The sequence below is a fragment of the Prionailurus bengalensis genome, chromosome A2 (assembly GCF_016509475.1).
Source record: "Prionailurus bengalensis isolate Pbe53 chromosome A2, Fcat_Pben_1.1_paternal_pri, whole genome shotgun sequence".
In the NCBI taxonomy this organism is placed as follows: domain Eukaryota; kingdom Metazoa; phylum Chordata; class Mammalia; order Carnivora; family Felidae; genus Prionailurus; species Prionailurus bengalensis.
The window spans coordinates 2,292,179-2,303,796 of NC_057348.1; the positions used below are offsets into that span (position 1 = coordinate 2,292,179).

Here is an 11,618-nt window from a genome sequence, read left to right on the forward strand (position 1 = left end):
ATTTGGTAGGGGGGTGTACGTGTTTGACACCATCTCCCTCCCAGCCCTTGGGATGAGGCCCCTGGATGCGGCCCAGCATCCGTTGGGGCAGCTGGAGGCCCCGGCGTTTGGTAACTGAACACAGGATATAGGTCATGCAGTGCTCAGGTCAGGGAGGTGATGGGGATCCAGGCCTGGGTCCTGGAGGGGAGACTGGGTGGGGGTGGGTGGGTGCTGGTTCTGTCCCTGGCTGCTTGGCCTTCTGCCCTCAGGACCTGCCATCACTCTGTCGCTTTTAGAGTCTCCTGGCTAAAGTCCTTGTGGCTACTGCCTGAAGATGACCTCTTGGGACCATGTCCGCCCCCAGGAGCACCCCCAAGGCATGAGGAGGCCTCCAGGAACTTTGGTGAGGAGGGCCTGGTGAGGCATTTACCCCTGTGGGTGCTTATTCCTGGAAGCTGGGCTCAAACCTGGCTGTCCTGCTCCTGCTGGAGGGTCACGGGCAAGTGGCCAGGCCTTCAGGCTGGGGGCGCTAACCGGTCACACCTCCCGACAGGTGCCAAGGCCCTTTGTAAATTACACTTGCTTCTTATCCCCCAGGTGACCAACACATGACTGCAGCATCTCTGGTTAATATTTTACAAGTAGAAGCCCCTTGCTCCAGAAACGACCCCTTTCCAACAGTGTGGGCAAACTGTCTCGCAAGGACTTTGCAGAGAGTCCGTGTTTGAGACTTTAGGCCAAGCTGCAAAATGGGAGATACTCCCGGGGTGAGGGGGCTGGGTGGGGACTCACGTGACCGGAGAAAGCGAGTTCCCCTGGAGGTTTCAGGAGGCCCCCAGCCCACCCCCTGGGGGGCGGGGAGGGAGGCGCACATGGGAGCTGTGGCCTGAGGGCGGCGGGAGGCCGCCGTTCATCTACCTCCTCTCCCCTTCCCCAGGCTTCTCCCGAACTGAACTCCCCGGACGTCCTGGATCAGCTCCGGCGGCAGTTTCCCAGGTGACGGCCGCGCTCAGGGGCTGGAGGTCCCGCTGTGGCCCCCGGAGGGAGAGAGCGTCCCGTCCGCGCTCTCGGTGGCCCCGGGGCCCCTCGCCCCAGAGACAGAACGAGTAATGGCAGGCGGGGAGCCGCCTTGGAGCCCGAAGCAAACGGAAAACCGGCAACACCAATCCGGGCCCCCGCGTACATCTTCGAGTTGTGTTGTTTAGCACGAATGTACTTGCCTCGATTGTCTGTTTCAAGACCTATGATCGCGTCTCCTGACGCCGCCTCCAGGGCCTCCCCGGGCGGGGGCGGGGCTGGCTGGGGGGCGGGGCTTGAAGGCTCGTCTCACCGGAGGTTTTCTTCCGCTCAGGCTCCCCCCTCACCTGACGGCGCAGGTGGAGAGCACGTACCACGCGGTGAGCCCCACCGGGCGGGCCCCGGGCGGCCTGGCGAGCCGGGTTTGGGGACCCCCTCGCCTGCGCCTACTCCTGCTTCCTTTGGGCCAGTTTCTTCAAGGGGGTTCTTCGTGAATACTGGCCTCGCTGCAAAAGTTAGAAATTCCACGCGTTTCTTTGGCTGACAGTTCATCCTTGAAGGATAGGCAACAGGAGCCCCTGCTCCTGGGGAGGGTATGCGCTAGTATGGTGCCGTCTTCTAGAACTTTCTGCAATGAGGAGAATGTTCTATATCAGCGGTGCCCAATATGGCACCCCGCCGGCCACACGCGGCCCATGGAGAACTTGTGAGGAACTGGATCTTTAACTTGACTAAGTGTACACTCTTGACTCGTGGCGAGCTCCTTGGACACAGGGCACCTCTAGGCGGGGGGAGAGAGAGAAGTGAACGGGGAAACCGGATTCATAAGCCGTAACCGCTATAAAGAAGCCAGAAGATGATGGGGGTGGACGGGAGTCAAGATTTTGAGCTGAGATAGTCAGGAAGGGCTTCCGGGAGGAAGTGATGTTCCCTGTGAGGTAGGGAGGATAAGGAGCCTTTCAATCCAGAGAGAGCAGGGAAGGGCATTCCAGGCTGAGGGTGTAGCCTGTGCAAAGGCCCTGGGGCTAGGAATGGGCCTGGAGGAGGAAAAGCCAGGAGGCCCCTGTGGCTGGAGCAGGGAGAGAGGGAGGGAGGCAGGGAGGGGACAGGGACGGGGGGGGGGGGGGGGGGGGGGCAGGTGCGTAGGGCCTTGTGGTCCTGGGGAGTCTTTGAACGTCACCATGAGAATGAAATCCAAGGGTGTCCCTGATTAGCTCCCACTCTGTGTGGTGGGTGGTGTCCCATTTGATAGATGTAGTGACCGGAGAGGTAGAGCACCTTATCCAGGACCACATCGTTGGGGAGAAGCACGCACAGCGTTCGATTCCTACTCTTGTCCGCTTCCATTGGCCACCCACCCCTCCCCCGCCTCGGTGCAATCCCTGCCGTTCCCTTGCAGCTCCAGAAGATCCGGCAGGGTCTCCAGGAACATCACAAGCAGGTGAGTGATTGATGACCAGGAGCTGGGGTGCGGCTGCCCCTCCTTGAAAGACAGGAAAAAGGGGGGGAGAGACAGAGGCTATGACAGGGGCAGGTTGTGGGGGCCCTTGTGGGGCCCGTGGGGAGGACGTGGGCTTTCACCCCGAAGGAGGTGGGAGCCCTGGAGTGCTGCGGGCAGAGGAGGGCAGCCTGACCCGGAGCCCGTCCCCCATCCTCTTGAGGCTCCTCCCCGGCCTGCTCCCAGGTCCCTGCGTGGCTCAGAGGAGGCCAGGGACCCTTTCAGTCAGCACTCTGCAGGTCTGTCACTTCTGCCCCAAAGGGCCTGTCATGTGCCAGGCACACCCGGATTGTGGCCTTCCGTGCGCCTGAGGGTTCTCAGGGCCTGGATCGCACATGAGCTTGGGGGCGGGGGGGCAGGTCTGCACAGGGGCCCGGGCTCCCAGCACAGGGCTCTGTGCCCGAGCCGAAGCCTGTCTTCCAGTCCTGCCTGTCCTTCCGCCACCTGGCCCCCTCTCCTGGGCGCTGGCAGGACTTTCTGCCTGTGCCAGATGTGACTGGCGGAAGGCCAGGTCCGTGTCTGCAACTTAGCAGGGCCTGGGGTGGGCAGTGCACAGAACAGGGAGAGACTGATGGGGGGGAGGCGGGGGGGGGGCAGGAAGCAACCAGAACACGGTTATTCATTCAACAGCTCCTTATCCATCACCTTCTTGCCAAGTGTGGTTGCAGGCGCCAGGGAAATAGCAGAGAAGGACACAGACGAACCTGTGCCCTTGGGGTGATGAGAGCTTGGTAAACAAGAGCGTCGGACGGTGAAGGCTGGGCAAGGCGCGGGGATGGGACCGAGCCGCCCAGGGGGACAGGAGGGCAGGGGTGGGAGTGAGAAGGCCTGCTGGGAAGGTGACCAGAGAGGGAGTGCAGGTGTCCAGGATGGGAGGAGCAGAATGGGCAGAGGACACAGCCGGGACAAAGGTCCTGGGGCAAGACCATGCCCGTGTAAGTGGCTGGAACCTAGCGATGAAGGGACGAGAGGAAGGGAGGGGAGGTGGTGCAGGGCTGTGGGGGCCTCGGGGAGGACTGGGCTTTTCCCACAGGGTGGTGCAAGCCTTGGAGGGCTGCAGGCAGGGAGGGGCAGACCTGACTTGGGCGCTCATGGGCGCCCTTTGGAGGACGGACTGTGGGGGCAGGGCAGGAGGACGGGACCGTCTGGGTGGGGTGGTCACTTAATGCTTTGCTGGCGAGAACTGATCAGATTGTGGATTTGGGGGGATCCCCACAGCACTTGCTGAGTATAGGGATGTAGGGGACAAGGCCCCCCGAGAGTTGCTGTTCAAGCCAGGAGCCCCCCTCACACCCACTCCGGGGAGGATCCCTAGAACCCTTGCTGGCCGCGTAGTCCCGCAGAGACTCCTCTGTCCTCTCCCCTCGGTCTCCCGCTCCCTGTTTTCCCAGCTTCCTTGCTGCACATTTAAAATCCCGAGCAGCAGGCTGGCCCAGCCAGCTCCTCTCCCCAGGGAGGGCCAGCTAGCAGGCAGGAGGGAGCTCTTTCCATGCTGAGTGCACTCAAGTGCCAGTAAATTGCGGATTAACGAGCCAGGGCGAGTTGGGGAAGGCTCCCCTGGGCGCGTGCTGCTGGGAGGCCCAGCTGGGGAACCCATCACCCGCTGCCCCAGGAGGCAGGTCCCGAGAGGGGCCACGAGAGGGGGTCCCGCTGCCCGCCCCCTCCCTCACCATTCTGCCTGCCTCCCCGGGCTCCAGATGGAAGCAGGTAAGCCCCGTCCTGACTTTGACAAGTTGCCTCTGCTTCTCTGGGCCTCTGTTTTCTCGTCTGCAAGACGGGAATGCCAGTCCTGTTAAATAGGACAGACCGCGGTTGGCACCCACACCGCACTGCTTTATCGGCTCTCTCCCTTCATGGATCAGAGCGTTCTCCCAGGATTTTGGAGGTTGCCCTGGGCCAGACAACTCTGGGCGGCTTCTCCGTGCCCACCACGGAGGGGTGCGCGTTGACAAGGCAGGGGCGCTGCTGGCACAGCCACAGACCCAAGACCAGCTCCACGCCGTCTTCTCCGGGAGGCCACGGGAGCTGGGTTGACATTAAACACGTGGCACCAGCCACATTTCGAGTGCCCGGTAGCCACTCGAAGCCAGCAGCCACTGCATTAGACGGCCAGGTCTAGAACATTCCCGCTGTATTTAGTCTGGCACTGGACTAAATGTAGCTGCACTTTGTTCCCATCGAGGTCCCTATCTCACCATGAGGCGGGGGCTCCCCGTCGCGGATTCTTGGGAATAGTGGCCAAGAGGGTTGGTCTGCCCGCAGCCCGGACGCAGGCATGTTCTCGGGACCCCTGCTTCTGGGGTCTGTGCTGTCCTGCTCGGCTGTTGAGCACCTGCCTGAGACTGGAGGAATTGCATTTTTTTTTTTAAATTTTTTTTAACATTTATTTATTTTTGGGACAGAGAGAGACAGAGCATGAACAAGGGCGGGGCAGAGAGAGAGGGAGACACAGAATCGGAAACAGGCTCCAGGCTCCGAGCCATCAGCCCAGAGCCCGACGCGGGGCTCAAACTTAATGAACCGTGAGATCGTGACCTGAGCTGAAGTCTGACACTTAACTGACTGAGCCACCCAGGTGCCCCAGGAATTGCATTTTTAAGTTTGTTTATTTTGAGACAGGGAGAGGGAGGGGCAGAGGAAGAGGGAGAGAGAGTCCCAAGCAGGCTCTTCCCTGTTAGCAGAGCCCTGACGTGGGGCTCAGACCCATGAACCGTGAGATCATGACCTGCCTGGAAATCAAGAGTCGGACGCTCAACCGACTGAGCCACCCAGGCGTCCCCCTCGTCGATTTCTTAATACGCTTCCAGCACTTAAGCAAACGCACATGTCCCCACGCAGAGGGGCATAGGTCCTGGGGTGAGGACCAGATCGGATCCTACCTTCTGCCATTTTATGAAACTGACTGGCCTTTAGGGGTAGGCTTTACCACCTGCTGCTGAGTTCTGGGTACAAAGAACTTTCTTCACACTCAGCCCGGTGCCGAGGGCTCTGTGTTACCACCAATCAATCCGCCCAGAACCATTCGAGGCAGGCAGTGTGTCCCCGCCTCGCACACTGAGGGACACTTGCAGGAGGAGGTCTGCGCCCCGGGGCTGTCCAGCTGCAGAGGCTTAGCTGGGACACGTCTGCCCCTCCAGGCAGAAAACTTCCTGCAGACCATGGAGACCTGGAGTCGACCCCGGGGCTTCCAGCCGGGGGAGGTGGGTGCCTGGCCCTCGAGGTGGGGATGGGGAAGGGGACGGGCTCGGGGCCAAGGGCACCCCCTCCCACCCCTCCCAACCGTGTGCTTGTAGGAGCCCTCGAGCCAGGTCTCGGGTGGGCTGGCTGACCGGCACTCCTGGGGGCCCCCCAGCCCCGAGGCTTCCCCGCACCCGGCGCTCCCGACCCCGCCGCGCTCCAGTCTCCAGGGGCCGCACTTCGAGGATGTCGTGGCCGTGAGGTCCTCAGACTGGCTCACGCAGCGCTCGGGGGTGGACGACGCCCCAGCCCACCAGCTGGACACGCCGGCGTCCTGGGACTCGGAGCCCCAGCTCTGGCAGGACGTCCTGACCGAGCAGCTCTGGCAGATCTTCGCCGGGACCCACAATAAGGGGGAGCGGCTGCAGCACACACGTGAGCCTCCCGCGGGCGAGGGGCTGGGGGGTGGGGAGGGAGGGGGCTGTCCAGGGGCAGCACAGTTGAACCTTGTCCTCCTGTCCCCCCCCCCCCCTTCGTCCTAGTGACAGAGCAGGCGCCAGGCCTGGTGAGTGACTGGTACCTGGAGGGCTGGGCTTCTGGCTGGCGGTGATCTGGACTGGGCCCTCGGGCTGGGTGCTGGGGTCCTGGGATCCATTGGGTCCTTAGCCGCGCATGCCCTCGGGGGACTCAGGACTGTGTCCCAAGACTGTAGCCCCACCCAGGACGGGACTTGGGGCCGTTGGCGAGTGCTGTCTATACCGCCTGGGCCTCCCTGAGGTTTCCAGGGTCTAAGACTGACCCTGGGCTGGTCTTCTGGTCTGAACTGATCGCCCCAATTCCCACGGGCAGGAGAGTCAGGACCTGGGACCGCGCTACTCAGGACCGGAACCACGTATGGAAGACACTTTGGGTAATCCCAGTGCGGGGAGGGGGGGCAGCCTGCCCCGAGGACCCACACCCGCCACTCCTCTGCTCTTGTCTTTGCCCAGTTCTCAGCCCACCTGTGCCCTCCCTCAGCTCCCCTGAGGGCTCCCACGAGGGGAGCACAGAGCCAGGCACCGAGGCGGACGGGATGCTCTCCCGAGTGGCCCAGGTGAGGCCCCAGCCGGAGCGGTGGCCTCCGTGAAGGCTGGGAGGGCTGGGGCAGAAGTTGCTGAGCGCGACCCTGGTCCCGCCCACAGGAGCCTGCTGGGAGAGCCCGCCCTTTCCTGAAGCCCATGTAAGTATCTGTCAGTCTCCTACCTGCACCTCTGTCCCTGGCAGGTAGAGGGGACCAGGGATGTGGGTGTGTCCTCCCCTTCCACACCAGCACCACCGTATTACTGTCCTCAGTAACCAGAGCTGAGGGATCTGGGTGGAAAGGGGCAGCTCGGAGACCGTCAGGCCAGCATCACTGTCCCTCCCCACGTGACTAGCTCTGGCTTTGCAGAAAGGACTCCCATGGAAAGAGGGTGTTAGAGCTGGGTGCAGACAGTCCTGACCTTGTGGCCTGAGGCTGGGGGAGCCCAGCTGGGGACGAGAAGGCTACCTGGAGGGAAGGGGCATAGCGGTTAGGGTCTTGATGGATGAGTAGGAGTTTGCTAGGATGGGGCAAAGCATTCCAGGTGGAAGGGGGTGATGTTTGCTTCTAGGAGAGGGAGAATACTTGAGGGGGCGTGGGTAGCGCCGTGGGGGAAGCGAGGCCTGAGAACCCCAACGTCTGCAAAAGAACGAAGCTCCTCGGGTTTGAGGGGTGGTCCCCTCCGGGCGGAGAGGCTCACCAGTAGGCTGGTGCCCCGGGGCTTCCCCTCCCAAGATGCTGGGACCCTGAGGACTTTGAGGACACGTGGAAGAGACCGGACGCTTTGCCCTGGCAATCCAAGAAGCGGGCCATCCCACACAGAATGGAGAAGGTGCGGACGCTGGAACACGGGGAGCCCGTGCTGGCCACGGCTGTCAGCAGCTTCGTGCGACACGCCTTCACCTGTGGCAGGGGTGGTGTCAAAGTGTGGAGCCTGGCCAGCCAGGTGGTGGAGGACAGGTATCCCGAGAGCCACCTGTGTGTACAGGTAAGGGAGGGGCTGGCTCTGGGGGCGGGGCCTGCGGGAGCCAGAAGAGCCGCAGAGGACGAGGACGGTCCCCTGCATCTCTGCCCACCGCAGACCCGCCGGGCCTACCTGCGCACCTGCCTGCTGTCCTCGGACAGCACGACCCTGCTCGCGGGTGGCCACAACCTGGCCGGCGTGGGCGTGTGGGACCTGACCGCGCCCTCCCTGCACGTGAGCGGTGAGCTGCCCTGCGCGGGCCTCACCTGCCAGGCCCTGGCCTCCAAGCCTGAGGACAGCCTGGCCTTGGCTGGTTTCACGGAGGGCACAGTCAGGATCTGGGACCTGCGGGACCAGAGTGTCATCAGGTGAGGCCTGGGCGGGGGAGGGGCGCAGAGTCATCCTGAAAGACTGAGTGGGGATCCAGCAGCCCCGAAGGAGAGAAACCCCTGGACCACTTACGTTTGCATCTGAGAGCATTGAAGGCCCGAGTTCAGACTTTGGCTGGGTTTCTTCAAAACCCAGTCCTGGCACTTTTGCCTGCCTCGGTTTCCCCATCTGTCACCCGGGTGTGGTTCGGTGGGGGAGGGGAATTCCTGGGGCTTAAGGCTCAGAGTCTCAGCCCTGACCCTCTCCCAATACCCCTTCTGGCCAGGGACCTGCCGGGCCACCCGAATGGGGCCAAGAGCATTGCTGTCAAAGACCAGAACGTCTGGACAGGGGGTCTGGACACCTGTCTGCGGTGCTGGGACCTGAGGGCTGCCAGAGAGCCTCAGGAGTACCAGTTTGAGTCTCAGGTGTGCAGGCTGGGAAGGGTCTGGTCGGCCAGGTAGTAGTAGCTGGGTCTCAGAACAGAGAAGGAGGTGGATGTCGGGGGAAGGGGGCCGGATGGGACCCCACATCTCAGTGGTGCTGGCGGGAAGAGGGTCGTTAAGAGATGTTCTCCCCCCTCCAGCCCCAAGAGCATCAGACATTTTCATGTTGTTTCAGGTGCTCATAGCCCCCTTTAGTCTCCACAGTCAGCCCTTAAGGTAGAGGGAACCAACCTGCTTTACAGATGAGCAGACTGAGGCCCACAGTGTGAAGTTGCTCATTAGGCCCTCGAAGCCGGGAGGCTGGCAGGAGGTCGGCCCCCAGGGTGGGTCCCTGTGCCCCTGTCCGCCTCTTGGGCCAGGCTGGGACCTGACTAGCTTCTTCCCTGCCGCCTGCCCCCCAGATAATGAGCCTGTCCCCTAGTCCCCAGGAGGACTGGGTGCTGGTGGGCACAGCCAATGGCCAGCAGTGGCTGCAGCCCACCCGAGGGGGCCAGAAGCACATGGTGGGGTGTAAGGACGGCACCATCCTGGGTCTGAAGTTCTCCCCCCTCGGTGAGTGGCCAGGAAGGGGCAGGCAAGTCCCCTGTGGTCCCCAGACTCCCACAGGATCCTAGCCCGCCTTCCTGACCCCTCCTGACCCCCCAACACCCTTCATCAGCAGGAACCACTCAGTGATGCTTTTCACAGAGGCAAGAGGGAGGTGGGGGGCCACCTCTGCGTCCCAGACCCCCAGGGGCCCTGCCCTCAGATGCCGATTTCCCCCACAAACTGGTCCCTTCCGCCTCCCCCCAGGCCAGTGGTGGGTGAGCGTCGGGACGGACGACCTGGTGGGCGTCTATAGCATGCCCGCGGGGGCCGTGGAGCTCCAGGTACCCCGGGGGGGGGGCAGCGTTCAGGTCTGGGAGCTGAACGCAGGGGTCCTGATGCAGAGACCCCCCGAGGGACCAGGCTTGAACTGCCAGCAGAGGTGAGGGGCGGGGAGGGTGAGCCCCCTCAGCTCATGCTGGCCTTCTGCCTTCCAAGGTACCCGAGACCTCCTCCATCCTGTGCTGTGATGTGTCCCCCAACAACCGCTTGATTGTCACGGGGTCCAGGGACCACGCCTCTGTGTACCAGGTCACCTACTGAGGGGCTTGGTACCAGTTGTCCTGACTCGGGATCCTTTTTTTCTTTTTTTTTTTTTTGTCCCTTTCCCCCAGCAAGGTGGAGGCATAATGGTGGAGGGGTGTGGTGGGCGAGCCGGGTCTCTTCCGCATTGCGCAAAGGGGCCGGCGATCTTTGTCACATGTAATAAAGCAATTGGAAATAGCAGAGGGTTCTGTGTGTCCCCCACCCCCCGCCCCACCCCCGCTCGTCTTGCAGAGGTTTGGAAGGACTCTGTCCAGCTGGGTCTCCCAGCCTCAAGTCCACGTTCGCTGAGAATCTCCTCAAAGCCACTGACCGCCCTGTTGGGAGTGGGGGTGGTCGTGGACCGCTTCTTCCTGTCCCCTCATCTCCCAGAGACGGGTCTCCCAGCCATTTGTGCCATCGAGGGGTGGGGTTCTCCGCCCTTCCCAAGATGCCCTATCGCTTTAGATGGGTGCATCTCACCTGGGGGTGAACTTCACCCCCGGGGGGGCACATGGCAAATCTGGACATTTCTGGTCGTTGTGACTGGGGGTGGGGGGCTATGCCTGGCACCAAGTGGGTGGGGGCCGGGGATGCTGCTCAGCCCCACGGTGCCCAGGGCGCCCTCCCGAGAGTGATCGGGTCCCTCCCCCACCCACCACCCACCCCCCACCCCCCACCCCTGTCAGCCCTGTGAGGCAGGTGCAGAACACAGTAGTTCGCAGCAAAACAGCAATGAGTCTCTGGCAGGCTTGTCCTCCCCCCATGGGGACTCTGACCCCACCTGCTCGCCCTGTCCCCTCCAGCATAAGCACCCCCAGTCGTGCCAAGAGGTCTGCTTTCCTTGGAGAATTGTCCTCTTCCCCAAAAAGCACCTCCAAAACTCCCCCCGGGGACCCTGCCATCTCCCTCCAGAAGGTTCCCAGGGGCGTCTGGGCCTCCCACCCAGCCACCCACTCACCGTCCTCCACAGCAGCCCTTAGGAGCTTCAGGAACACAGACGTGTTATGTCCCCGTCCCCGCTGACCCACATTTCTAGGGGCTCTCTCTGCTTAAGTCTGGACTGGAGACCTCGCTCCCCCTGTAGCCGAGGAGGAGCAGATTTCCCTCCATTTCCACCTGGCCAAGCGCCTTACCTCTGAGCCTTCGCACATGCTGTTCCCTGTGTACCCACAGTCTTGCATGACCCTCCCAGCTGGTGGTTTCTCCTGTTAGCTCCCGGCTTACCATCACCTCCCCTGGGGCTCTGGTGTTTGCTTGGCAGCTTAGGCCAGGCCAGGTGTCATCGTGCACCAGGCTCTCAGGAATTATCGGTGGGTGGGTCTCAAAGGAAAACTGTACCCCAAAGAGCTCCGTTCTCCTCTGTACTCCCCACCCTTTGTACATGGGCAGTGGCTTGGGATGATTCCGTCCGAAGGGCTGGCAGTGAAAGAGATACAGGAAACTTTGGGGCCTGGGCACTGAAAAGCCACGTGTGGGGCACCTGGGCGGTTCAGTCGGTTAAGCGTCTGCTCAGGTCGTGATCTCACGGTTCGTGAGTTCGAGCCCCGCGTCGGGCTCTGTGCCGACAGCTCGGAGCCTGGAGCTGCTTCCGATTCTGTGTGTCCCTCTCTCTCTGCCCCTCCTTCGCTCACACTCTCTCAAAAGTGCACGTTAAAACAAAAATGCAGAGACATAACTAAATACAAGCCACGTGTGACTTCCTCTCCCCTGCCACGCTGGATCCTGCAGCTACACGTGACGGCAGAAACGGGCCCCAAGTGACTCCTCGCCGTCGAGCCCTGCAAACCACGTGGACACGAGCGGGAGAGAAACGTCCAACGTGTTCAACCACTGAGGTCTGGTGGCTCCTTGTCACCCGGCACCACGTAAGCCCTGCTGCTCGACAGCACTCCGACTCTCTCGGCCGCCCCTGCAGAATGCAGTCCTCCGGGGTCCGGAGGAGGAAAGGGAGGCGGAGGGACGGGATGCCACTCGCCCTCGGCCGCACAGCCTCCC

The 11,618-nt window shown here is 62.3% G+C and overlaps 1 protein-coding gene across 1 annotated transcript; it reads left to right on the forward strand.

Annotated features, from left to right (window-relative positions):
- Window positions 1–402: 402 nt before the first annotated feature.
- Window positions 403–9,824, forward strand: TLE6 (TLE family member 6, subcortical maternal complex member). Its single transcript, XM_043586101.1, is given in 15 exon segments — window positions 403–827; window positions 830–978; window positions 1,334–1,379; window positions 2,399–2,440; window positions 5,635–5,697; window positions 5,791–6,109; window positions 6,217–6,239; window positions 6,524–6,584; window positions 6,664–6,767; window positions 6,856–6,893; window positions 7,470–8,066; window positions 8,354–8,495; window positions 8,915–9,065; window positions 9,306–9,382; window positions 9,537–9,824. Coding segments are annotated over 15 exon segments (2,013 nt in total). The 5' UTR covers window positions 403–731; the 3' UTR covers window positions 9,642–9,824.
- Window positions 9,825–11,618: the final 1,794 nt, after the last annotated feature.